Source organism: Simochromis diagramma, unplaced genomic scaffold (assembly GCF_900408965.1).
Source record: "Simochromis diagramma unplaced genomic scaffold, fSimDia1.1 OVJJ01000603.1, whole genome shotgun sequence".
NCBI lineage: Eukaryota > Metazoa > Chordata > Actinopteri > Cichliformes > Cichlidae > Simochromis > Simochromis diagramma.
The window spans coordinates 25,059,749-25,085,423 of record NW_024387414.1 but is presented as its reverse complement, the minus strand read 5'-3'; the positions used below and the strand labels follow the sequence as shown (position 1 = coordinate 25,085,423).

Genomic DNA, 25,675 nt, shown 5'->3' with positions numbered 1-25,675 from the left:
TGCTTGGATTGAAGGCTGGCTGCATGAACTGTTGTGGAAATCTGAGGTCTTGTGCAGAGCGCCGCAGGAAGATTGTTATGGTTATTATAGTAATTGCAACATTTATCTACAATTTATTGCAATTATGTGTTGCGTGTTGCTAATCATCTTTTAATTGCATGTTTTGCAGAATATTGTCAATAACCATTAAACCCACTGTATCTGCATCCCCGTTAAGCGCAGCTAGGTCAAGCGGAGTCCGCCCCTGTCTGTCTGGATGGTTCAGGTCAGCTCCTGCCTCCATCAGAACCTGCACTGCACCTTTCTGGCCCTTCATGCAGGCCCAGCTAAGTGCAGTCAGCCCCTCCTGATCAGCAGAGGACAGAGAAGCACCTGGGACCACAAACAATAAAAGTATTGCTCTCCAGTTCATATATATACACTTCAAACAACCTTGGATCTCACTGTAAAAGGTGCTTACTCTCACCCTTTGACAGCAGGAGTTCAACCGTGCTTGCGTGGCCCTCAGAGGCGGCCAGTATCAGCGCAGAGCGTCCCTGCTTATCAGTGGCGTCGATGTCTGCACCTTGCTTCAGTAGCAGCTCGGCAACCTGGGAAAGTGAGAATAAATAATTTTAAAAATTGAAAAAACAGAAGACAGAACTGGTAAGGAGAAGAACCTCCTCACCTGTGTGTGTCCATGTTTGGTAGCACTAAGCAGAGGGACCATTCCTCTGCGGTTTGCTTCCTCGAGCCCTGCCCCCCGCTCCAGGAGGAACGCGCACATCTCGAGCCTCCCTCTCCCTGCTGCTGCACTGAGCACTGACAGAGGGTCGGCATAGAGATGAGGAGGCGAAGAGAAGAATATGTAATTGACACATTTAGGAGAGAAGTAGAAGCCGAAGTGAGAAACAGAAAGGAGACAAAAAAAAAGAGGCCTGTTATTTCCATAATCTGTATGATTCTAACACTTTTCTGCTTTTAAATGTAGATATCTGAGAAACACACTTTCTGTTACACAATGTAATAAAAAAAAGCAAGCAGCATACAGTTATTTCTAATGATGACTTACACACCAAACAATCTGCACCCCACCCTAATCAGCCAGTGTTATTCTGACAAACTGTGGGCACTGACCATTTTTTCCTCCCCAGTATGCGAGTCCCTCAGCTAATTGAGCTGCTGGGGACAGAGGCACGGTATTGATGCTGTACTGGTATATTCTCCAAGTACCCTTGATAAATGACATTCTGTTTAATGTGTCCACATGCTTCAGTGGACAAATCTATTATATAACACTGTGTTTAAGGAGGAGTTATTGCCATATGAGTCAAAGAAAAAAACAAACCCCCTCGCTGTGCAGCTGCCTTTGTTTAAGACGAATTTGTGGAGCTGCACAATGGAGCAGCGGGATCAGTGGAACTGCTGTTTTCAATACAAACTAAAGTGAACAGGTGAAAATATTCTTCTTAAAGGGGACCTATTAAGATTTGCTTTATTTTCTGCACTGTTACAATGGTGGATGCTTGTGTTAAACATGGCAAAGATTTTAAATTATGGGCTGAAAGCTCAGGATTCAGTTTTTGCCTACCTAGGCTATCTATGATTTCACTGGGGGAGCAGGGATATCCCTAATATGATCCTCTCAGGCACACAGCTTTATTTGGATCCATACATTTTCTTGTGTGGGGCTTGAAGCCTATCTTGCAGTTTTGGTGGTCGGTCACAGTGCTAGCACAGAGAGACAGACAACCACACACTCACTCATCCATATCTATGGCTAATTCAGAACCACCGATTAGTCCATTAAGCATATTTTGGGCTGTGGAAGGAAGCTGGAGGAGACTAGATCTACCGGAGGTTTCTTACTGTTAAAAGGGAGTTTATCCTTCCCATGGTCGCTAAAGTACTCGCTCATGATTGTTGGGGTTTTGTCACACGCCAAGGCCAGTTCTAACCCACAGCCTTCCTGCTGCAAAGTGGCAGTGCTGACCACTGCACCCACGTGGCACATCAAAGATAAATAAAGTTTAGACTTTAACATTTTAGTGTCTAAAATGTTAAAGTTTGAAAGTAGAATAGGGGGTCCCCTTTAAAAAGAAGATTTGAAAAATGTGATATGCATCACTCACTCCCCAAACAAGTGGAAATCCTTGGTTCAGTAATTAGACTTTAACATGTACCTCGAATGACCACTTTGCCTTTGCTAATGGACTCTAATCTGATCATCCCAACACTAAACATAAAACAAAGCAAGAGCAGTGCACACACAAAGGTGAATGTTCACAAGGGTACTTTGTGCTTCCTTTTTTTTGCTGCTTCGGTCCTGCAGGGGACTGTGTAATAGAATTATAGCATAATGGTACTGTAGGCACAGAAACAGGCTTTCAGGAAATGGACTTAACAGAATTCTGCAAGCTGCACTATCACATCCATGACAGAGGTAAAAGTATTACAATTGAATAGCAGCTGCTTTTAGATTTTACGAATGCGACTGGACATAAGATAATCTGACGATAAATGTGATGCGACATTTATGCCAAAAAACAAATATGATTTACAATCAAATCAGCTTTTTGATATCAACCAGAGCATCTTAAAAAAAATAAATCATACTACTAAAAGCAGCTAATGGATATTGTTACGATGAGCTCCCGCAGCCCCCCTGACATACAGGTAAGTTTATTGTGTGTCCCCTGCACAGAGCTAAAATGTGCATGAAATGCAACCCGAAGCCCTTGAGCATGACTCTAGAACCACAGTGACTGACAGAAAGAGGTGAGAAAGCTAAATTTATCTGAGTGGTAGCAGAAATGCACCCGTTTCTCCCCAGAGTGAGTCGTGAGCGTCCATCTGCACCGCCAGCTGTTCATCTTTCAAGTCCAGCAAGCTTTTCACCACCTGCAGGAAAACACAATTTACAGTCTTCTATTGCTGGCTTGCTGCACACAAAACAGAGCAAAGCACCCGCAGACCTTGAACAGAAAATAACAAACCACATCTAATGAATCCTCTGCATCAGCCAAGGACAAGCACCACGTTCCACATAGAGACGAATTTCAGCAATTTTAAAAATGTTTCTGTCAGCGGGACCTTGATCTGATACATACCTGTGTGTGCCCCACGCCGGCTGCCGCTGTAGCTGCCTGCTGTGCCGCCTGTGTTTTTCCAGTCACAGTCTCACCGCTGTGGTGCTGCTGTGGGTCAGTGGGAATCTCCTCTCCCCAATCCTGGCCCAGCAGGATGTTGATGATTTCTACATGGCCCTTCAGCCCGGCGTGGACCAGCGCGCACTGGCCGCTCTTATCAGCATGGCTCACCTGGCGCAGAGGGATACGCAGAAGGACTTAAAACACTGACCCTGGCTAGTGCCTGTAATACGCTGGCCTAGATCAGCCCAATATACTGTGTGTCATCCTTCTCCTAGAATAGATCCCGGAGCTGTGGTGAATGTAAAACTGGAGCGGTTCTGGACATCAGTGATGTAGAGATACTGAGAGGCAGAGTGTTCTGTCACAGATTAAAATCTGATCTATTCACGGTAATTATGCCCGTTACGCCCTCCCAGCCCATAGTTGTCTGTCTTCATCTCGGCACAGAAGTGACACTGACCTTGCTCCCTTTCTTGCAGAGCAGGCTGACGATGTCGGCGTGTCCTGCGGCGGCAGCCAGACACAGGGGCGTCATGCCGCTGTCGGTGGTACCATCTGCAGGAGCGCCCATTTCAAGCAGCAGAGCGACCATCTCTACATGACCCAGGTGGGCATGCACAGCCAGGATGGGAGCATGTCCTATCACCTCCGTACACCAGGTCACGCTAGCGCCACCGAGCATTAACAGACGACTCACCTACAAAATGAAAAGAAGTTCCGAGTTATCAGTTTGTATGAAAATATATATATAAAGAGAACATTTAAATATAGAGCACTGCAGTGTGTCACCTTGATATTAGGTGTATATAGGTTTCGCAGGGAGGCCAGTGCAGCAGACAAACTGTCGGTGCTGCAGTTTACCCACATGGCCTGCAGAACGCTGGAGGACACACCTGTCTTCTTACTCAGACCCTGTAAGTGTGACAGAGGCGCAGGCAGAGAGATGCCGAGGGTTAAAAACATTTTTCTGATGGAGAATTCGAATCGCTCCTCGGGATAACGCAGCAGAGTGTAGCTCACACACATAAAACAGTTCAATATTCACTGTTGATGTTTATGTTTATGAGTAGTGCTAATATGCGTGGGTGACAGTAGGAACCTGGGTTCACTCTTACTCATGTGTTTCCATGCAGCTAAACACGGTAAAGTATGGGACCATATTTATGTGAAGCTTTTGGATTCCTCAGCTACGCTCATAAACCTACTTAACAAGTTATATACAGAGTATCACATTTCCTATTACCTTGAATATGTGAGCCTTGAGGATGTGGTGCCCCATTTCCATAGTCTGCTGCCTGTTGAGCTTTCCCTCCTGTCTGGAGAACATGAATGCCAGGAGAGCGTGGCCGCTCCTGTGCGATTTACAAATAAGAAACAGGATACATTACCAAAAGTTCTAATCAAATAAATCTACGGTGCCGTGAGAAAGCATTTGCCGCTTCCTGATTTGTTATTTTTTGCGTATTTATCTGACTTACATGTTTCAGATCATCAAACAAATTTTATTATAGGCAAAAATAACCCAAGGAAATACAAAATGCAATTTTTTAATGATTTTAAATTCAGCACTGTTCCAGTTTTTCTCCATTTGTGGATAATGGCTCTCACTGTGGTTCACTGGAGTCCTAAAGTCTTAGAACGACTTTGTAAACCGTTTCCAGACTGATAAGACATCAGGGATTTTGTTTCTCAGCTGTTTTGTGAGATTGTGACATGAACGTGTTGCTTTTTGAGATCTTTTAGCCTGCTTCGCTTTGTCATACAGGTTCTATTTAAGTGATTTCTTGATTCAACAGGTCTTCCAGTAATCAGGCCTGGGTGTGGCTAATAAAATGTAATTTCGTTTTCTACAAAATGTGGGTAATTAATCCATGATTTAACAACAGGGAAAATTACTTTTTCACATATGGTCAGGTAGGTTTGGATAAAAGCCTAATTTAAAAACAGCATTTTGTATTTACTCAGGTTGTCTAATAATAACATTTGTTTAATGAGCTGAATTTTTTAAATTTTAAACTGATTTGTTATACATGAATCTTAAGAGTCCTCTGCTGCGCGACCATTTTAGTCTCACCTGGGGTCACAGAGAAAGTCGCTGCTTTCTCCATCAGCTCGCCAAACCAACCACTCTCTGAAGGAGGGATGACACAGCATCCGTGTGCCGTCTCTGCGTCTCACCTACGAACACAGGTGATAGTTACATTTCTTAAACGATTCCCTTAGCGTCCAACCAGATCTTCTTAGATGTCACTGGATTTTATTCACACATTATTCAAACCAGACAAAAGTTTGACTCATTACGGACGCCGTCACGCCACCATATCAACAATCTTACCATGAACCCAGCCAGGCTGTCTAATCTCTGCTGGAAGTCCTTCCACTCCAGCTCCCCCTTGACACTGCCTGCGTTCAGTGCTCTGAACATTTGCTCATCAGCCAGTGGGTGCAGAGACGCCAGTGCCACATTTAGCACCGGAAGCACCCGCTCAAAGAGCTCTTTATCCGGAAAGCTCACACGACACATCAGCAGGTACACCTAACAGACAGCACATGCTGTTAATCATTTGCAGTGGATTTTCTTTACTTTACATTAAAATAATGAAACAATAAACAATTTAAAAATATACAACAACACTGTTTGGCAAAATGTAGCTGGCAGGTAGCGCTTTGATGTGCTTTTGATGTTTGTGTGGTGGGTTTATGGTAAATATTAATCACATTATCAGGACCAACGTAAACATCTTCTGCAAAGCTAGTCTGCATGTCAGCTTCTATTTCGCAGTACTGGATTCGATGCCATCTTGCACCTATTAATAAGCCGGTCGGAGGATTGCACGCAACATCATGATGGTAAAAACACATGTAAGTGTGAGTCAAAGGTAAAATAAGCTAAAAGTACAGTGTATTTCAAGAGCTTATGATTATTATTATTGTTGTTGTTATTAGATTCATCGGGCACTCCAGTTGTTTCTGTGTATAACTGTTGCCGTCCACAACCTTGGCCTACACATCCTTACCTCACATTTATGCTTCCTTTTTGTGGCATCATCCAATCTTTGTGTAATTGCATTTCTAAGTCATCCATTGCCTGACTTTACACCAATGATTATGTAACAATAAAATGTCATGTAAAATTTTTACCAAGAGCTATTTTTGGCACTTTTTATGAAGTTTCAGCCTTCTGTCACGTTTATTGATTTGAGCAGCGTGCGGGTACCGTTTCCTCTTCCTCCTGAAAAACATCCCTGAATGTTGTTGCCCGTGTACCTTAATTGTGTGTAGATTGTATGAAGAGTGATTATTACTTCAGCCTGGAGCGAGATGCCATTTCACGACAGACAGCTCACCAGGATGACTGATAACTGTTAAGTGCTAGACTGTGAACTCGCCCAAATGTGGAGGAGGAGAACATTTCCAACAATGCACTTCAGGTAAAATATGTCTTTTTAACTCTGGAAGATTAAAAAATTGCAAATTACCTCTTTATTGAACTGATAACTCAGTGACACGCACATTATTCCACATCTGTGGTTCACAACCTTTTCTGTCATGCATAATTTAACAAACTACACCAGCTGGAGTGACGGATGCTGGCTGATTCTACAGTGTCAGACTTTTTAGAGCCCTTTAAAGGGGAGAACATTTTCTAAAGATCCCAAATAATCCTGACGCGGATTTAGCAAAGCGGACTGACCACAGACTGTATATGAAAGATGGCTGTAGATGCAATGACATCAAACATTGGTTAGTGAAGTGTAGCTGTAAAGGCTTGAGATGAGCTTTTCTCCATCACCACCTTTACAGTTGAAATCAGACTATACAATGCGTGTTATTGGCCAATGAGCTGAGTCATTAGTTCATTAGCTAATGACTTGCCATTTACAAGTCGTTAGGGAAAGAGGTGGACTCTGGTTCACCTTCATTTCTGACCATAATTTACATGATGAACTTCACGATGACTTGATGCTAGAGACTGAGCCCTCTATTATCAAGAAAGTGCAGCGGCTACTTTAGAGTCTGTTGGGGCTGTAGGCAGACATTCACAGGAGACACCGCCAACCAGTGAACATCACTGTTATCTTATTTATGACACCAACAGTTAAAAAATAATAATAATAATGAAATGTAAGAGGTCTTATTGTACCAATGGTAATTATGTGTCTTGGCTGTTCTATGCCCTCCAGATGCAAAGACCTACTCTACTAAAGTTAGACCGGCTTAGGACGCCCAAGCAGTTGCCTGCCTTGCCTGTTGTTCCATCAGTGCCCCTGGAAAAGTGTTTGCTATGGTCACTAATAGGCATAGGTGCCAAACTGGCCCTGGGGCTAAATTATTAAAGACTGAATAATCACTGAGCTGTCATGTTATTGTTGGTACTGCAGAAATTTTGTCTGTCATTGCTTCAGGTATGTTATGCTAGCAGTCTGACGCACACAGATAAATATCTAAATGACTGGGTATCTCATCTAAAATATGAACGCAGGTCACTGGGTTTCAAATAACTGACTGCTATGGGTGCGTGAATTAAGTCTGAGATGGTCAAAACATCATCTGATTTGTTGCTCTTAATTCCCAATTTCAGCTTCAGTGATTTGGAGGCTGCAGTCAAAGTAATATTACAGCACAGTAAATGTTGTCAGAAAAAATGCTGAACATCTGTTCAAGGTGGAGGTTTTTAATTCTTGCATACTGGATACGCTAATATAGACTTCATTTATTTTGGATGGATGGAATACATCAAATGTAATTTTCCGTTTTTTGAGCATCCTGGACAGATGATACATGAGAAAATTATCTCTGATCTGATATCCTTTTAATTTTGTTATTAATTCGAAGTACCGAAATAGTACCACTAAAATCTAAATGATACCCATCCCAAGTCCCAGAGCAAAGGAACCAAGGATTGTTTGTCGACAGATTTTTATACAAATGGAAGTCTTTTTGACAAAAGGGACGGCCCCTACAGACCATTAAGAAGTATGCAGCTCTAAGACACTTTCACTTCCACTCTACAGGACTTGCTGAGATATTTCTCCCTGCAGGCAGCTAGCTGGCTAGGTTTCCAGCAACAAGAAATGCTTTTTGCACCCTGAGAGAAGCGAGTGATTTCACGACAGACTGGCAAGACGGCCACCATCAAATTAGAGTTTCTATTAGTCTAAAGATAATGTGGAAGAGAGTATTCACCACAAACCCTTCCCCTGTGTATGCACTGATAAGCTGTAAAGCAGAACTTTTAGAACAGCTAATGTTTATTTCCTATTTGATTTACAGGGAGATTTATCCATTACTTTAGGCTAATGTGAACTACTTCGGCGCACGCTTTTATTTATGCTTGTCCAGTGCTTTGCTGTTCTGCACTCTCACATTAGTAGAGCTTTCAGGTACCTTTCAGTAAGACGTTTCAAACGTCTTACAGATGTCTTACAGCACCAGCATTTTTACAAATCAATGCTCTGCATGTCTGACCTCTGACAGGGAGACAGGCACGACCAGGTAGTTTCCTCCCTTCAGTGCCAGATGGCCTTTGTGGAACAGATCCAGGGTCAGCTGAAGATAGAGGATGGAGCCGTGGCTCCGTGTTGACAGATGGCTGCTGAATTTGCTGAGGAGCAGAGGATCAGGGGCGGAACCTGTTGGCGTGGTGACATTAGCGGCAATCTGGGTGCTGCTGCTGACCCGGTGATGGATGTAGTCACTCAGGTCGGCTCCCAGATCGCTGCTGTCTGGCAGGATGTCCAGCGAAATACCAGAGAACGGAAGGAGGGTGGTGATATCCTGCAGGAGAAGAAACAGTTAAATTACTGCTGATATGCTGTAGAAAATGATACCACACAAAGGCACAATTCAACAGTTAAAGAGCTGCAGTCTGAGGTGTATTAGCAAAGGACACATTTAAAGCACCAAAATCAGGACCCATTCCTCAGATGCTGTTGCCTCTGACTCACGCAGAGCCATGGGATACAGTACAGTAAATACTGTGACAATGACTCAAGCTCCAACATTGCTCACAGGCATCTCTCAGATTCGCATTTCATCTCCTTGCTTGCCATCCTCAGCTGCTCAACACCGGCCAAAACCAGCTATGACTGATCGAAAAAAAAAAAAAAGAAGAAGAAAAAAATCCATGTTATTGCAGCTCAGTTCCTCATTAACCATCACTGACATTTTGGTTCAACGACAAGCAGCGGACATGTGATCGCGGACAGTGCTTCGCTTAACCCCTTCACAACACTTCACTGCGAAATATTCAGGTCGTCATACAAGAGCGAGCTCTTCCTGTGAAATGGTTGAAGTGGTAAAAAAGAGAGGAGAATCATGATCCACGTAGGAATCGTGGACACCGCAGGAGCGGAATTAACAGCGGTACTGCTCATCCTTAACTTTTGATATTTAATGCTCACTGACTTTTAGTGAATCATGAAGAAAATAACCCCGAATGTGTTTTGTGTATTCCCAAACACTAATCCAATTATGCAACCGACTGGCTGGCTGTCAAGCTCCAGACTCCCAGCAGACTCCCAGTAGTATTACCATCCATTCAAGGCATAATCCTCGCAGCATTTGGAGGCTTGGCTTTGGCATTGGACAGATGCGTCCGCTGTTTGGTGGGATTACCAACCGGATTGAGAAAATACATCAGACGGGAGAGACCGACCGTGCCAAACGTCACACTGTCTATACTAAACGCAGTGAAAGCACAACATCAAACTACACAGTGTGTACAGGGAGCAAACACAAAAGAAGCAGGATTTGGTAATACCTCTGTCATTTGCGTAGTGTGAGCCAAGGTGAAATCTAAAAAGTTAGTTCACCCAGAAAATAACTCACAGTGCCAGATATATAAATAGTTCAATTTGCATAGGTCAGGAGATTTCTGCCTAGTTAAAGTTAAAGAGTTCTCGCCTGATCAGTAACAAGTAAAACACACAAAACATCATGCTACAAACGAGACACATGGAACTGTATTTGAAGTGTTAGAAAATAAGTTTTAAATTATTCAAAAGCAACATCTGTTTTTCAGAAACAGCAGCTGTGATACTTCACAGTAAGATTTAGCAATTATACAGTATCTGGTAAATGTCTATAAATATACTTTCATCCATGTTATCAGAAGTCCTCACGGAGTGATCAAGAAGGATGAAGCCTTTTTTCAGCTAAAGCTCGATGAATAGTGAGGTACACCCATTTAAATATTAATTAAACTGGTTCCAGTGGTATCACCATAGATTGGATATTTTTAAAAAATGAATGTAGCCTCCAGGTTTGAAAAGTGAAGCCAAAGCAGATGTTCCTCACGCTGCATTATTTCTAATGGTCCACTTGTATAGTAAACTATGGGAAAATTATGGTACTTCTCACTTTATTTATGATCTCAGAGTCTTATTAGAAACAGGATTAATTGTGTAAATTGCAGTCTCTCTTGACCCTTTTATCCAAAGACACACATATTATTCCACAAACTCGAGGCAATAAAAAAATAGAATAAGAAAATTGACACATATATATAATATATATGTATACATATAGATATATTGCCTATTCATCTCAGCCAACTGTGATACTCTTAAAAAACTATTTTTATATGCATGATATCATCCTAATCACTGAGCGGGTGGGGCCAAGGAGAGAAACACAGATGTCTGATAGCCAGGCCCTGCCAAACTTTCTTGGCTTGTGGTCATTTAATACTGCCAGAGTATTGTTTTGAAGTAAGTCGTGAGTCACTAAACATTTAAGACCTCTGAGAATATTCTTGTTTAAAAAAGAATTTCCCACTTTTTCCCCACTATTTGTCCTTCAAGCTTGTGTCCTCTACCACAGGCGTGGGAGCTTCAGGGTTCTGCGTAGTACCTTTGTTGTTCCTAGGACTGCGTTCTTTTGGACAGAGATCTCGGCTGTCGTTCCTGGGATCTCTAGAGCCTCTTGCACAGTTTAGGGGTCACTGTCCTGAGCGCTGGGACCACTGTTGCCTTCACCCTCCAAACTTCTCGAGCTCCTCTCTCAGCCCTCGGTTCTTCTCAAGCTACTCATCTTGCTTCTTCCTGATGTTGCTTTCACTCGGTATAGCTGCATCAATCACTACAACCGTCTTCCTCTGCTTTTCCATGGCTACTATATCCGGTTGGTTAACCATCACCAGTTTTTCCGTCTTTATCTGGAAGTCCCACAGGGTCTTAGCTCGGTCATTCTCGACCACTCTAGGACGTGCAACCCATTTTTACTTTCCAGGCCATACTCACCACAGATGTTCCTGTATACTATGCCGGCGACTTGGTTATGGCATTCCATGTATACCCTGCCTGCTAGCATCTTGTACCCTGTTGTTATGTGCTGGATTGTCTCAGGGGCATCTTTGCACACCTGGGGTTTTGCCTGGTGTGGTAGACCCCAGCCTGATGACCTGCTCTACCTCCTGAGCTACAGCTACCCCACCTGAGATAAGTTGGAAAATGTGTGACATGTGCCGTGTTTCAGACATAAATATTCTCACTCACCACGAGGCCTGTCCTGACTGTGACCACCAACTTAAGCCAGTGGGGGAATTTGGGGATTATTTTGGTGATGAAGGTGGCTATGGTGTCCCCGTAGTCTGGCTTATGAAATTCAGCCTCATTTAGACTGTCAACCAAAATGATGTAGTCTTCTTCAGGTAGCCTCCGTTCTGATTACACACATAAAAAAGAGAGAGTAAATAATGAAACAGTGTCTATATCATTAACTTTGCAAAGGCTACAACATACAAACTCTAAGAAAGATTTATGCTGCGTATGAAGAAGACTGGTGCATCCTGGTTTTGCAGCACAGGATATGCTGAGAAAATTACCACCTGCCTATACTGATTATTTTGTACTGAAAGGAGTTCAGAGGCCATTGTTGTTTATTAGCTTGAAACAGGACATATCCATCATATTTTGCATCACCTAAGCTGTCAAAAAAAAAAAGATCTGCAAGGCTTTTAGGTCTAGTACAATCACATTCACACAAGTGCTCTCCATTTTTTTCCAACCTGGTTTATAGAGATGGAGCAGATAAAAAAAGAAAACAAGAAAAACACTTCTCTACTCAGACTGCATGGAGGGCCCGGCCATAATAACACATCCATCTGTCTGATTGATTGTATTACGAGAAAGCCTAACCCTAACATTCAAAGGCTCTTCTAAGTATTTTGTGACCTTGGAATCACAAATTACAAAGACAAAATAACATCCTCCTACTTTCCTATGCAAATGACCAAGAATCTGTTACACACTCTACAGTGTTTCAAATCGTTGACCTTAACTAGGAAAAATCATCAATGAGCCCATCATGGAGTCATTAACAGCCCACCCTGAAACGGAAGCTATTTTAATCTTTAAAACGTCTTTTAATGTTTAAATCCCATTTATCTTAGAGTGTGTGCGTATGTGTGTAATTACCCTTGCGCAGGCTGGCTATGGGCTCTAGGACACCCTTTCGGAAGGCAGCAATGGGGTCTTGAACGCAGGAACGTAAGCTCAGTGTGTTTTGTAGGTGAGGCTCTTGTATTAGCAGCTCCCTGTATGGAGTGAGCTGTGGCGCTCTGGCCAGCAGGGCGGCGACACTGTGCACAAACTCCGGCACCAGGCACGTGTATGTGTTGTCGGCCTGACAGAAATGGTAGGCGACCACCTGGAAGGAGGGAGAAGCAGGTGAAAAGTGACAAATGCTGCAATCTGTATCTGTTTATCTCACAACAACAATATCTGCAGTTGAAGTAGAAGTGCACAGAGCCAAAACATGAGATGGAACCGTAGATGAAAGCTGGTTCTTGTTTTAATAAAAAAATAAGTACTGTAAAAAAAAAAAAAAAGTCTTCAGCCACCCCTCATTTCTTTCTTATATCTTGCTAAATGAAAAATAGGTGCACTGATTTATTGAAATGTGCAGATATGGAAATACAGCTATCAGGGAAACTGGAGTATTCCCTGATAGCGTGAAAGTCAATATTTGGCATGACCACCTTTATTCTTAAACACTGCCGGAAATCTTAGGCTCTCTCTTGCCATTTCTTTAAGTAGTCTTCAGGAATAGTTCTGGAGTATTCCTGAGGGAAATCAAAGATCTCTTTTGGATTATCAAGATGATCTCACACTGCTTTTAGAGTGTTATGGTCTGAGCTCTGGGAAGGCCAATCCATGACTGACTGTGTCCCACTGTTTTTTTGTTTTTGTTTGTTTGTTTTTATCCAGATATGCTTCTACTGAACCAAAAATGTCATGACTGAAAATGACTATACTCAGTCCCGTTCTTGTGTAATTTGGCAAACCTCAGCCTTTTCTCCCAGAACTTTCAAAAACATTACTCCAAAGAAAAACTTCAGATCTCAAAAGTTTTGCACTATTAAAAACTTTCCAAAAAGCTCTCCTGGCCATTTTTGTCACTTCTGAGGCATCTTGTCAGTTTCTGTACACTATCTGTGTAATATGCATTAGTTGTGGGTTACTGGTTATACACTGTATTCAAAATTGGCTGAATGAGAAACAGAGAGCAGAAGTGGTTATTTTTTGCAAGAGCATATTTCCCCCATACAGATAAATAGAACAAGAGAGAGAAGACATGGAAACAGCAATTTAACCCGGTCACCATGTCCTCACACCCTGCATGCTGTTATTGGCTGGGGGCTATACACCTGTGGCTCATAGGCTCCTCAGCCCAGAAACATCCAATGCACAGAAAACTTTGAAGAAAAGACGAACACGCCAGCAGGGATTCATTTTGTATCTGTACTTAAAAATATATTTATATATAACTGTAACCTACATTGTTATTATCGTATAGTTCACACTTGTTCGCTTTGCTTATGTATGAAAACAAAGACATGTATGTTAATTTATCATGTTATTCTGTTGCTCTTCATTAAATCATTGTATGTAGTGAAATGGCAAAAACAGCTGTTCATAAACAAACAAATAAATAATAAAAACACATTTTATTGCTCTTCTTCTTTGCAAGCTACATTTTCACTGTATGAGACCAAGTAATCAATTACAGGCACTATTAGTGTCACTGCACTTATGTGCATGACAACATCCCCAGTGCCACTGCACTAAAAATACTTTCGTAAAATGTGTTTACAAAGACCAACGTACACACAATGTCATCTGCTACACATAATTTAAATAATTTATAAAAATTGTGAATGTTATAAAAAAAAAAAATCGTCAAAGCTATATAGATGTTGACAATCCTGGTACTCTAGGCAGTTTATATAGCAAGTTTCATCCAGATCGATATAGTAAGATACTTACTGTATAGTAAGATTATTACTTATGCATTTATTTATTCATTTCTTGCATTTTGGTTAATTGCAATCATAAAAAGTTAATTCCTATGCAGAAAACAATAATCTTAAATATTTTGAAACTAAAGAAATAAAACTAAATGTGATGAATACGAGTCATGATCTGAAATTAAAACAAGTGTCTTTTCTTTGTGATTTCAGAACAAATGTATGTACAGCTAAAAATGCATCAAACACTATAAGCACACAATAGAATTAAATATAAACACACATAAATGTATTCAGAAATCCTAAAGGTGGCTGAGTTATGAAATAGTTTCTCTAAAACACACTAAATACTGTAAAAAAAAAAAAAAAAGAAGTATTAATTTTATCACTAATAACAAAGGTGACTTAAAAAATCAGCAGCTATATGGTAACTGTTTTGCTGAAGCATAAACATGTGCAATCTTGTTAAGGTGCCAGTCTAGGCTATGAGTGGTTCACATATAATGCTACCAATGATTTTACTTTTGAGCAAACATCTTCACCATCACAAGTAGTCTGACTAGTTCCCATGGAAACTCTTATTGAGGCCAAGTTAGTAAATTTAGAAGCTTCCATGTCATCTATGTGATGCAGTCAGCAGCATGTTCTGCGCGTGTTCAAAAAAACAGAGAGGAACAGTCTGACATTAAAATTTTGTGTCACAAATGTGCAGCTCTTTAAAAAAAAAAAAAAGAGGAACAATGCTGCTTCTGTGTTTATCGCTTCGATCTTTTTTATGAAGGGCTGTTTTACAGTCATAGCTCTCCGTAGGACTGTTTGAGATGTTGCATTATATTACCATACTTACAAATCTAGTGACAACAAAACAACAACAACAAGAAAGAACTGGGCTACCAAAAGCACCATGACAAAATAATATATATCTAAAGGCATTCCTGAGATGTAAATGTAATTTTCTCCTGCAGGTGAGTCACAGCAGTCTGCTCAGCAACAGGATAAATAGCTATAAATGAGTGTGTTCTTCAGCTATATGTGTATGCAATCTCCTATCATTGTCAGGAGTGAACATCAGAATGTTTTGTTTGGTGGATAACATTTGGGTTGAAATTCATTTTATGACTATTTAAATGTACGGTTTTTTGGCTTTTTGCCTTTACTGGATAGAGACAGTGAGATTAGGGGAACTAGGGGAGTAAAACGGTGCACATTTAAACTGGGTAAACTATAGGTCCCTCCAACATTAAAATTAGGTTTAAGTTAATAAGCCAGTAGTTTTCGTGGTTCAAGTGTCAATGTGAACCTGTATTCTTGCAGGTAGACGAAAAGACTGATACAAGTCTCAAACCTGTTTGCTGAATATGACACATTTGAGCTCATTTTGCTGAATTAATTTATACACACACACACACACACACACACACACACATATATATATATATATATATGTGTTTTTTTTAACACATAAAAATCACAATTATGCGATGAATAACCAGTCTTATTCAGCGCTGTGGGGAGGCGGGAGCTTGTTCAAGCTGTCACAGTCGCACTACAACACCCAGGACTGGTTGGCGGTCTGCCATAGGGCTGTACAGTATAGCACATGAATCTGGTAAAGAAACAAACTGTGACGTGTACATTTTCATGTGGATCAAAGGTACCAGAGAGAGATGGTGGCAGTTTTTGGGACTATGCATTTCCCCCTTTTTCCCCACTCTTTTATGCTTCAGCGACTTTATGGTTTGACAGTGGCATCGATCTTGTCATCCGACTCCCCCAGAGAGCAAAAATGCACATTCCTGGAGTGTGGAGCTATTGTTTTCAGGTTAGAATATGCACTATGAGGGAACATTTGTAACTGAGGATCTTCACACGTACAGAAGTACTAGAAGTGCATTCGTGTGTGTTTTGAGTTACCCTGGCAGCCAGGGATCTGACAGCCTCCTTCCTCGGCGGTGTGCTATCGCTTGTGCCTGAAACGTTGCCCTGGTTGGGATGGGAATCAGCCGGCTGCTTGGAGGCTGCTTTTCCCTGCCTATCCCCACCTGCACACCATGCAGAGCAACAACAACAACAAACTCTCAGGTGTAAGCAAAGAAATGTCACGAGCCTATAAAGAAACACAGTTAAACTGCTGCAATTCATTAGCGCATAAGATAGACGGGAAACTTTGGCACTGAGCAAAGCCTGCATTTCTCTGAGCTCATGCTAACTAACGCTGTCTTAAAGCTAAATTAAAATGACAACATACGATGCAGATATGGATAAATAATGCAACGGTGCTGAAAAATGAATGCTACACTGCTTTTTTTTTGTTTTTACACTGCTGTTTTCTCAGCCTGTAATTTTAACAATGCTTCTTATTGTACAACAGAAAAAGCCTGAAATCAGTCAAAAGGTGCATATATGGACATTTTTATATCGCACAGAGTAACACAGTTTATTCAAAAACAATGTGCATGTCACAGTGTGTAACGCGGATTTATGTGCAAAATCTTTTTCTTTTTTCCTCTCCTCAGATAAAAGAGCCGTGCCACTCATGAAAGGAGGAAAACAACAACCCCACTCCCCTTACACAACTGCAATCAGCAGAGAAACCTCAGGGGAGAACTTGAAAGAAGAGTGTTTGACCTAGTTACCAACTCCTCAAAAAGTGATGTTTCCTTAAATTTCATACATATATATATATATAATAAAAAAAATGCACTTTTACTAGACTGTACTGGATACTCTATGAATTATGCCAGTCCTTGCAGATGCATACAAAAACAAATTACAGTGCTCTGAATTTTTTTTTTTTTAAAAAAAAGGAAAACTCTTACACTTAGGGGAGGAGCCGGGGCTGTGAGGGATGCTGGGACCTCCCAGTGATGTACGCATGCCGTGACAGCTGAGTGTCACTAGCCTCCAGATGACGGCGGTCTTGCCAGATCCTGCGTTACCCACAATGACAGCACCGCGTCCCTCACAGCTGCGTGTTTTTCTAAGGACCTCCTCCAGACGTGTGAAGAGCCAATCCCGGCCAACGAAAGGTGTTTCCGTGGTGATGCCGGGAACTTCAAATAGAAGCGGTTTTAGCATGATGTCAGCTTGTTTGAATGGTACCAATCGCCCTGGATAGAGAGAAAACAATCGAAGTAAGTATGTAAGAACTCATCACCCCATGTACAGTACTGTGCAAAAGTCTTGAGCCACAACTCATTTCTTTATGTTTTAGTGGGAAAATAGGAAATATATACACTGATTTATTTAAATGTGAAAACATAGAAATAATAGAATTTATTAGGGAAAACAAGAGTTAGAGGGAGCATTTTGGGAAACCACTACAAGGTAGAGGCTTTCCTTGGAGAAGGGGGCTTTGGTATTGTAGCCAAATGTCGTGATACCATGACCAACCAAGCTGTGGCTATTAAGGTCAACAAGAGCCGACCCTGATATTCTGCAACAGGCAAAACTGGAAATTTTTCTTCCTGGAGCAGCTGAGAAAGTTGGATCCAGATGCTGCCAACATTGTTAAATAGAATGGCTTTTTCCACGACGGGGAGCGGGTTTGCTTAAAGTTCGAACTCCTTGATCAATGCCTGTGGGACTATATAGGGGACCGCAAAAACCAGGGTCTCCCCATAAGCGAAGTCAGGCCAATTTTAGGTCATCTCACAAATGCTCTGTCCCACCTGGGTTCTGTGGGAATAGTGCACGCTGACCTCAAACCTGGAAACATCATGGTTGTAAACCGCCATGAGTCTCCCATCAAAGTCAAACTTATAGACTTTGGCCTCGCATGTCCTGCATCTGCAGTGATGCCTGGTGACCTGTGTGGGGATGGTTGGTTATAGTGCACCTGAAGTTATGCTTGGCCTTCCTTACAATGAAGCAAGTGACATGTGGTCTCTGGGGCTGGTAGCTGTGGAGCTTGGTACAGGGGTGCCACTCTACCCTGGAAATGAAGACTATGATGTTTTGAAATTCATCATAGAGACTCAGGGTCAGCCACCAGATCATGTTCTAGACTCTGGCGTGTACACTGAAGACTATTTCATTGAAGACAACGACAACCAACAGCGCTGGACATTTAAGACTGACCAACAATTTCAGTACGAGACAGGATATGAGTCCCTGGAGACAAGATACATAAAACTGACGCGTCTCGATGACCTCGAACAAGTAATGATGTTTAGAAGAGGACCTGAAAATGGCCAACGTTTGTTTGTAAGCTTAATTAAACAGATGTTGGCCTTGAATGCAAACCAGCGCATAACACCGTCGGAGGTTCTCCGGCATCCCTTTTTCAACCCTAAGAGTGCCCCTTGCATTGGCATGAGTGCTGAAAGATCACGAAACTCTGTGGTCTTTCAGCACCCTTCAAACTTGAAATGCAAGAGATCAGAGAAAATCAACTGCAGTTTTCAAAACTCGGTTGAATTTTCTCAGCAAGTATTCGTCCACACGTGAGCCAGCTCATCCTTCAGCTCAGATGAGCTTGAAATAGTTGAAGGGAGCATTTTGGGAAACCACTACAAGGTAGAGGCTTTCCTCGGAGAAGGGGGCTTTGGTATTGTAGCCAAATGTCATGATACCAAAACCAACCAAGCTGTGGCTATTAAGGTGAACAAGAACCGCACTGATATTCTGCAACAGGCAAAAAAGGAAATTTTCATCCTGGAGCAGCTGCAAAGGTTGGATCCAGATGCTGCCAACATTGTTCAATGGAACGGCTTTTTCCTTGACAGAGAGCGGGTTTGCCTGAAATTTGAACTCCTAGATCAATGCCTGTGGGACTACATACAGGACCCGAATAACCGGCGTCTCCCCATAAGCGAAGTCAGGCCAGTTTTAGGTCAACTCACAAATGCTCTGTCCCACCTGGGTTCTTTGGGAATAGTGCATGCTGACCTCAAACCTGGAAACATCATGGTTGTAAATCGCCATGAGTCTCCCATCAAAGTCAGACTTATAGACTTTGGCCTCGCATGTCCTGCGTCTGCAGTGATGCCTGGTGACCGTGTGGGGACGGTTGGTTATAGTGCACCTGAGGTTATGCTTGGCCTTCCTTATAACGAAGCATGTGACATGTGGTCTCTGGGGCTGGTGGCTGTTGAGCTTGTTACAGGGGTGCCACTCTACCCTGGAAAAAAATATTATGATGTTTTGAAATTCATCATAGAGACTCAGGGTCAGCCGCCAGATCATGTTCTCGATCCTGGCGTGTACACTGAAGACTATTTCACAAAAGACAACTACAACTACAACCAACAACGCTGGACATTTAAGACCGCCCAACAATTTAAATACGAGACAGGATATGAATCTTTGGAGACAAGATACATGAAACTTAAACGTCTGGATGATCTCGACCAAATAATGATGTTTAGACGAGGACCAGAAGATGGCCAACGCTTATTTGTCAGCCTAATTAAAGAGATGTTGGCCTTGGATGCACACCAGCGGATAACACCCTCTCAGGTTCTACGGCATCCCTTTTTCAACCCTGGCCTCTCCAACAGGCTCCCAAGTATCAACACTGAAAAACCATACAGAGTCAATCTCTAGCATGGCATCTTCCAACCTGGACAAAAGTGATAAAAACACAAACTGGGGTTGGAAAAGGATATTAACAGCAAATTACACTGGAAATATTAATTAAGCTGCTCCAATAATTATCCCTTTGGCTTTTTTTTTTTTTTTTTAATTTTCACTAGTAGTTAGAAATCCAAAGTTGCTTCTGTTTTGCCCAAACACATTGATGATGATTTCACATCACTAAGCAGGTTATCAAATGTGGACAGAATGTTAGCAGAATCTTATAATTCTCATAAGATTCTGTTTTTGTGTCATTCAATACAATGTGTTTATGTGTGACATACTGATATGAATCATAGTATCTTATGGAATTCCAAAAATGGCTGCCAGGACAGCTGCCACCACACTGATGTGACACACTACAAATCAACTCTTTGATGCTCTGTGCTGAGTCTGCACAATAACCTGCACTTAAACATTCATTTAATATCACGTACACATATACACATACTGTCCCTCAAGAAGACACTGAGAAAAAATAAAGAATAACATTGAGACTGTAACTTTGCCATAAGTCATAGGTGTCAAACTCTTGCCCGCGGGCCAAATTTGGCCCGCAGCCTAATTACATTTGGCCCTCGAAGCCATACCAAATTACTATTAGAGCTGGCCTACTGGTATTATACAGCTAATATATATATTGTTTAGTATTAAGCTTTGCTTGTTCCATATTCAGTTTTCCAGAAAAACTTATTTGAGTCCATAAGAAAAGATTCATTCTTATATCTGGAGGAAGATTTTTTTTTTCAATAAATATTAATGTTAGCCCGCGACTTTGTTCCAGTTTTGAATTTTGGCCCACTGTGTATTTGAGTTTGACACCCCTGGTCTATAGTCTATAGAAGCACCTTGTTAATCTGGCTAGCATTACTTGATGACTCCACTCTCCTCCTTCTCTAAATATGGCCACTTCTGGATTCAAAAGCTGGGGCTACAAAATGCCGCAAACCAGTGGTATGCAGTAGCAGTCTATGGTGGCTACATGCTGCATGCAGTTGTACTTGCTCAAAAAATACCTTTGGAGTCATCACTTGTGCGTCCAGATGTGTTGTGTTTGCGAACAGAGCCTCTGTGCCCAGTAGCCCTTTGACTGTCCAGATAACCCAAATCCTCTAGTCGAGTGGAGCTTGTTGCTGTAAGGAGAGAATGGGAGGCGGTTGAATTCAGCGAGAGAAAGAGAGATCCAGTAAAGATGCACAGCAGAAACTCCAGTCAATTACTGTATCCATGGAGACAGGAAATATAAACAATTTTTGCTGTTAATGATACGTGCTCAGTGACCTTGAGGAGAAAAGAGAGAAGAGAAGAAAACAGCTCTTCTCACATCCTGTAATATCAAGCTGACATGAGTCTGAAATGACCAAATGTTTCATAGTGTCTCACGCGTCAGGACACCAAATTTGTGATAATCAGTAGAAACACGTCGCCGGCTGTAATGCAAAAATGTATCAGCTGTCAATAACAGGATTACACGCATTCCTCTAATGACCAAATAAGCCACATAAAAGCCAACATGACACATACAATTGAGAACGTGTTGTACTGAAGGGCAAATAACAAAACAGATAGAGTTCTTTACTCCTACATTTGCCTATCCATCCACCTACTCACACCACTGAGTTTACAGGTCAGCAAGGCATCTGCAGTTTCTGAGAAATGTAGTCTTTAGTCTACTGTGAAACACAAGAAAGTATGCGCTTTGCAGTTCCTTAAATGTGATTTTCCACATAAACAGTGTATTTGTGATACATCTCTATGGATTATTAACAGAGAAACAAGAGAAATAGAAGACCTAACACACTGTAATGCAATCTGACACAACAGTCCATTAATAAATAGTACCTCTTGTTGTCAGTGAAGCAGTTCTGTTCGAGAGCTGCCAAATGAACCCGACTGTAAGACACAAAGTTCATTAAGCAGCTTGGCGGTTTCTGATGGATTTAAGGAAAGAATAATTCTTAACATCCCTACACGTTTCAGTCCAGCAGCAGACAACCCGTCGACACAGAAGCAACTAAAACTGAAGTGGATATATATATATATATATATATATATATATATATATATATATATATATATATTAGGGGTGCAACGATACACAAAATACACGGTTCGGTTTGATACTTTGGTGTCACGGTTCGATATTTTTTCGATACAAAAAAAATGTTCATGCCTTTTTAATTTGTCATTTATTAAAATTATAAATATATATTTTAACTCAAAAGTACAGTTTTTAAATTTAATGTTGCTGAAACAAAAGTAATTATAAAAATAAATATATCTCAGGGCTCTCAAAATTTCAAAATCCCTGGTAGCCCTTCGGGCAGGGACTCTTCAGTTTTTGGTAGCCCAAAATAAATATAAGTAGCCCGAATAAAAAAGAGAGCAATTTTTTGATTGATGTTTTGTTTCCTGTTTTGTTTCCTTTACAATATTATACATTAAAGTATAATATTGTAAAGGAAACAAAACATTAATCAAAAAATTGTTGAAAAAAAAATTACAACATTGTATAAAAATTACAATCATCAACTCAAATACTTGGTTCTAATTGAACAGAAATTTCTATGAACTTGTAAGAACTGTGTAGGACATGAATCAGTCTGTGTCAGATCCTGAATTTGAAATTTCCGCTGAAGTCACGGGTAAGAGACAAGTGGAACCAAGATCTAGGCCATTTGCTTTTTGAAGTTTGCAAAGACTGCTAAATTTTGCCAGTGGTAGTTCACTCTTTGCAACATAGTACGCTGTTCTAAACAGATTTTTCAGGTTTATTTTTAGTATGTTATTTGCAATTGGTGTTTGTTCTGGGAAAGATATTGCAGACTGAGCAATAATGCATTTCTTGCATTTCTCGTGGCTTCTAATGGGGGCCTTTCTTAAAATGACTGGTCCCAGTAACAAAGGCGCTTGTCGACTCAGAAATCGAGAGAAAACCAACAACACACCCGGCAGAACATTATGTTATTTACACGGGTGCACATAAGTGGTTCGCATATGCGCATTCGCTGTCAAAATAAAAGACGCGCACCAGATAAGAAGTTGCAACGCGCGTTTGCGTCCATATAAAAAGCACTGTTTTTGTCCGCTAGAGTGGGATTTTCACGGCACATTCTGCACCACATCTCTGTGCGTTCATCTTTTGTTTGAAGCCAGCTCACCTCCTGCAACCACTTTTCCGAGAATACGCGCTTCTTTTGTGGTTCGGACTCCTTCTGACATTTCTTTGGAGGTAGAGGAACACCAAAGTAATTGCTTAAAGGAGCTTCTTCGACATCTTTAAGAGTTTTAAACAAATGTCTGTCCTCCTCCAGAAAATCTTATGTATGCAAACACGCGTTGCAACTTCATATCTTGTGCGCGTTTTTTTTTTGACAGCGAATGCGCACCTGCGGACCACTTATGTGCAGCCCTGGTTATTTAGCTCGTCATATTGCAGCCACAGAAATTATTTTGTCCATGAAACCATAAAGCTGCACTTTCTTTTTGCCTTATAGTCTGATTTGTCATAACTTTTCCGTTTTGTGGTAAGCTTTTCTTTGGTTGTCACTTCTTCACCCTGACCTCTCTTATTTGGCTCAGCAGAACTAATATATATACTGCTGCTTTTACACACACACACACACACACACACACACACACACACACACACACACACACACACACACACACACACACACACACACACACACATAACGGTCAGCGATTCTCTGCGCGATCAACCTCTCACATGTTTAAGTTTGCTGCGGGAGATTTCACTTGTCATGTTTGCATAGTAAGCTAACGATTGATAAGACGATGTCAGAGGAATTGGTGCGCAAATTATCATCACTCACCAATCAGTACTGTCGCTCTCTAGCGCAAATTCAAATGCTATTTCAATATGTCACATATTGACAGTGGCTCACCGATGCCAATGACATAATTACCCAGCTACATTTCCGAAAGAATGCAAAAGCATTGACATATATTTTTCCTTCCTACGATAGGCCGACGGGCAGGGCAGAGATAGATTTTGGTAGCCCGACTGGAAAAATCGCTAGCCCCGGGACGTCGGGCTAGCGATTTTGCGAGCCCTGTATCTGATTGAGGAATCACTCATCTTTGGAAAAGAGAGTTTATTACAGAGAAATGGCTCTTTCCAAAATAAAAGCTATACTATACGCTTCTTCTGGGCTATATTCTCAGCAGGATATTGTAGCGGGTCAGGGCTGTTCGGGGTTCTGTTTGTACAGTTATATTTTGTTTATGTTGCCATAGTGACGGGTGACGCCCTCTCGCTGCGACGGTGTGTCCTTCCGGGGTCAGAGGGCGCCCTGTGTGTTGTTGTTGTTGCTGTGCGGTTGCCGCACTGAGCAGTTAGCTAGCGGCAGTGTTCTTCTGCAGATGTCAATAAACGGCTGTGCTCCCTGGCTAGCTCACGGGAAGCAAGACCAAACCATACCCCCGTCTCCTCGTTGTCTGAGCTCGCCACATTGGTGTCAGAAGTGGGATGATGGTGGCACCCCATGTTCTGACCCGAGTGACTTTTCCCCCACCGGTCGTGACCGGCGGTGCGCCAAAAGAAGGCACCTGGACATTTGCAAAGTGAAAGCAAAAAACAAGCGCAAATTCAAACGCGATTTCAATATGTCACATATTGACAGTGGCTCACCGATGCCAATGACATAATTACCCAGCTACATTTCCGAAAGAATGCAAAAGCATTGACATATATTTTTCCTTCGTACAATAGCCCGACGGGCAGGGAAGAGATAGATTTTGGTAGTACGACTGGAAAAATCGCTAGCCCCGGGACGTCGGGCTAGCGATTTTGCAAGCCCTGTGTTACAGGCATGGCCCTTTAAGGATGAAGCCTGATGGGAAATGTATTCGGGATGTGTGTAGCGGGACTGCCTGGTGTGTGTGTGAAGAGAGAGAGCGGAGAAGGGGAAAAAGTAACGGTTAGCTACAGAAGAGACGAAAAGAAAATAAATAAAAGGAATATAATAACTCCCTCGACAGCCAGAGTTGTGTCGGCGATGCTCGCTGTGCGTAAACAGTTTCAGCCCACTGTACGCGGTGTTCGTGCCTTAGAGAAGAAATAAAGTTCGGTGAAGCAGTTTCCTACGCCTCCTTCGATCTTTTTGCTAGCGGAGTTGACCTGTATAGTAAGCTGTTGCCGGCTACGAGTCAGTTACGGAACCTTTAAGTAACTGCCAGAGGTTTCCTTACTACGGTTCGGGGCCGCGGATCTGGCGCGGTAACACCTTGAGGAATCACTCATCTTTGGAAAAGAGAGTTTATTACAGAGAAATGGCTCTTTCCAAAATAAAAGCTATACTATACGCTTCTTCTGGGCTATATTCTCAGCAGGATATTGTAGCGGGTCAGGGCTGTTCGGGGTTCTGTTTGTACAGTTATGTTTTGTTTATGTTGCCATAGTGACGGTGACGCCCTCTCGCTGCGACGGTGTGTCCTTCCGGGGTCAGAGGGCGCCCTGTGTGTTGTTGTTGTTGTTGCTGTGCGGTTGCCGCGCTGAGCAGTTAGCTAGCGGCAGTGTTCTTCTGCAGATGTCAATAAACGGCTGTGCTCCCTGGCTAGCTCACGGGAAGCAAGACCAAACGACACCTCCGTCTCCTCCTTGTCTGAGCTTGCCACAATATTAAACATATCAGGTCCCGATAAGGAGAATCATGTGCTAACGGCTGTCTAAATGACTCGGGTAAAGTTTGTA

General features: G+C 41.9%; 1 protein-coding gene across 1 annotated transcript in view; it reads right to left on the bottom strand.

Annotated features, from left to right (window-relative positions):
* Positions 1-25,675, bottom strand: part of LOC120720860 (protein TANC1-like) — a 51,242-nt gene that overhangs the window by 6,208 nt on the left and 19,359 nt on the right. The window contains exons 8-23 of the mRNA XM_040010686.1: positions 20,976-21,092; positions 17,202-17,492; positions 16,297-16,424; positions 12,551-12,782; positions 11,630-11,796; positions 8,601-8,909; positions 5,467-5,667; positions 5,206-5,309; positions 4,375-4,483; positions 3,921-4,043; positions 3,592-3,828; positions 3,090-3,299; positions 2,799-2,880; positions 668-801; positions 467-590; positions 197-372 (exon numbers count right to left, since the gene is read on the bottom strand). Coding sequence (XP_039866620.1) covers positions 197-372; positions 467-590; positions 668-801; positions 2,799-2,880; positions 3,090-3,299; positions 3,592-3,828; positions 3,921-4,043; positions 4,375-4,483; positions 5,206-5,309; positions 5,467-5,667; positions 8,601-8,909; positions 11,630-11,796; positions 12,551-12,782; positions 16,297-16,424; positions 17,202-17,492; positions 20,976-21,092 — 2,744 coding nt within the window. The remainder of the gene's footprint in view (positions 1-196; positions 373-466; positions 591-667; positions 802-2,798; positions 2,881-3,089; positions 3,300-3,591; positions 3,829-3,920; positions 4,044-4,374; positions 4,484-5,205; positions 5,310-5,466; positions 5,668-8,600; positions 8,910-11,629; positions 11,797-12,550; positions 12,783-16,296; positions 16,425-17,201; positions 17,493-20,975; positions 21,093-25,675) is intronic.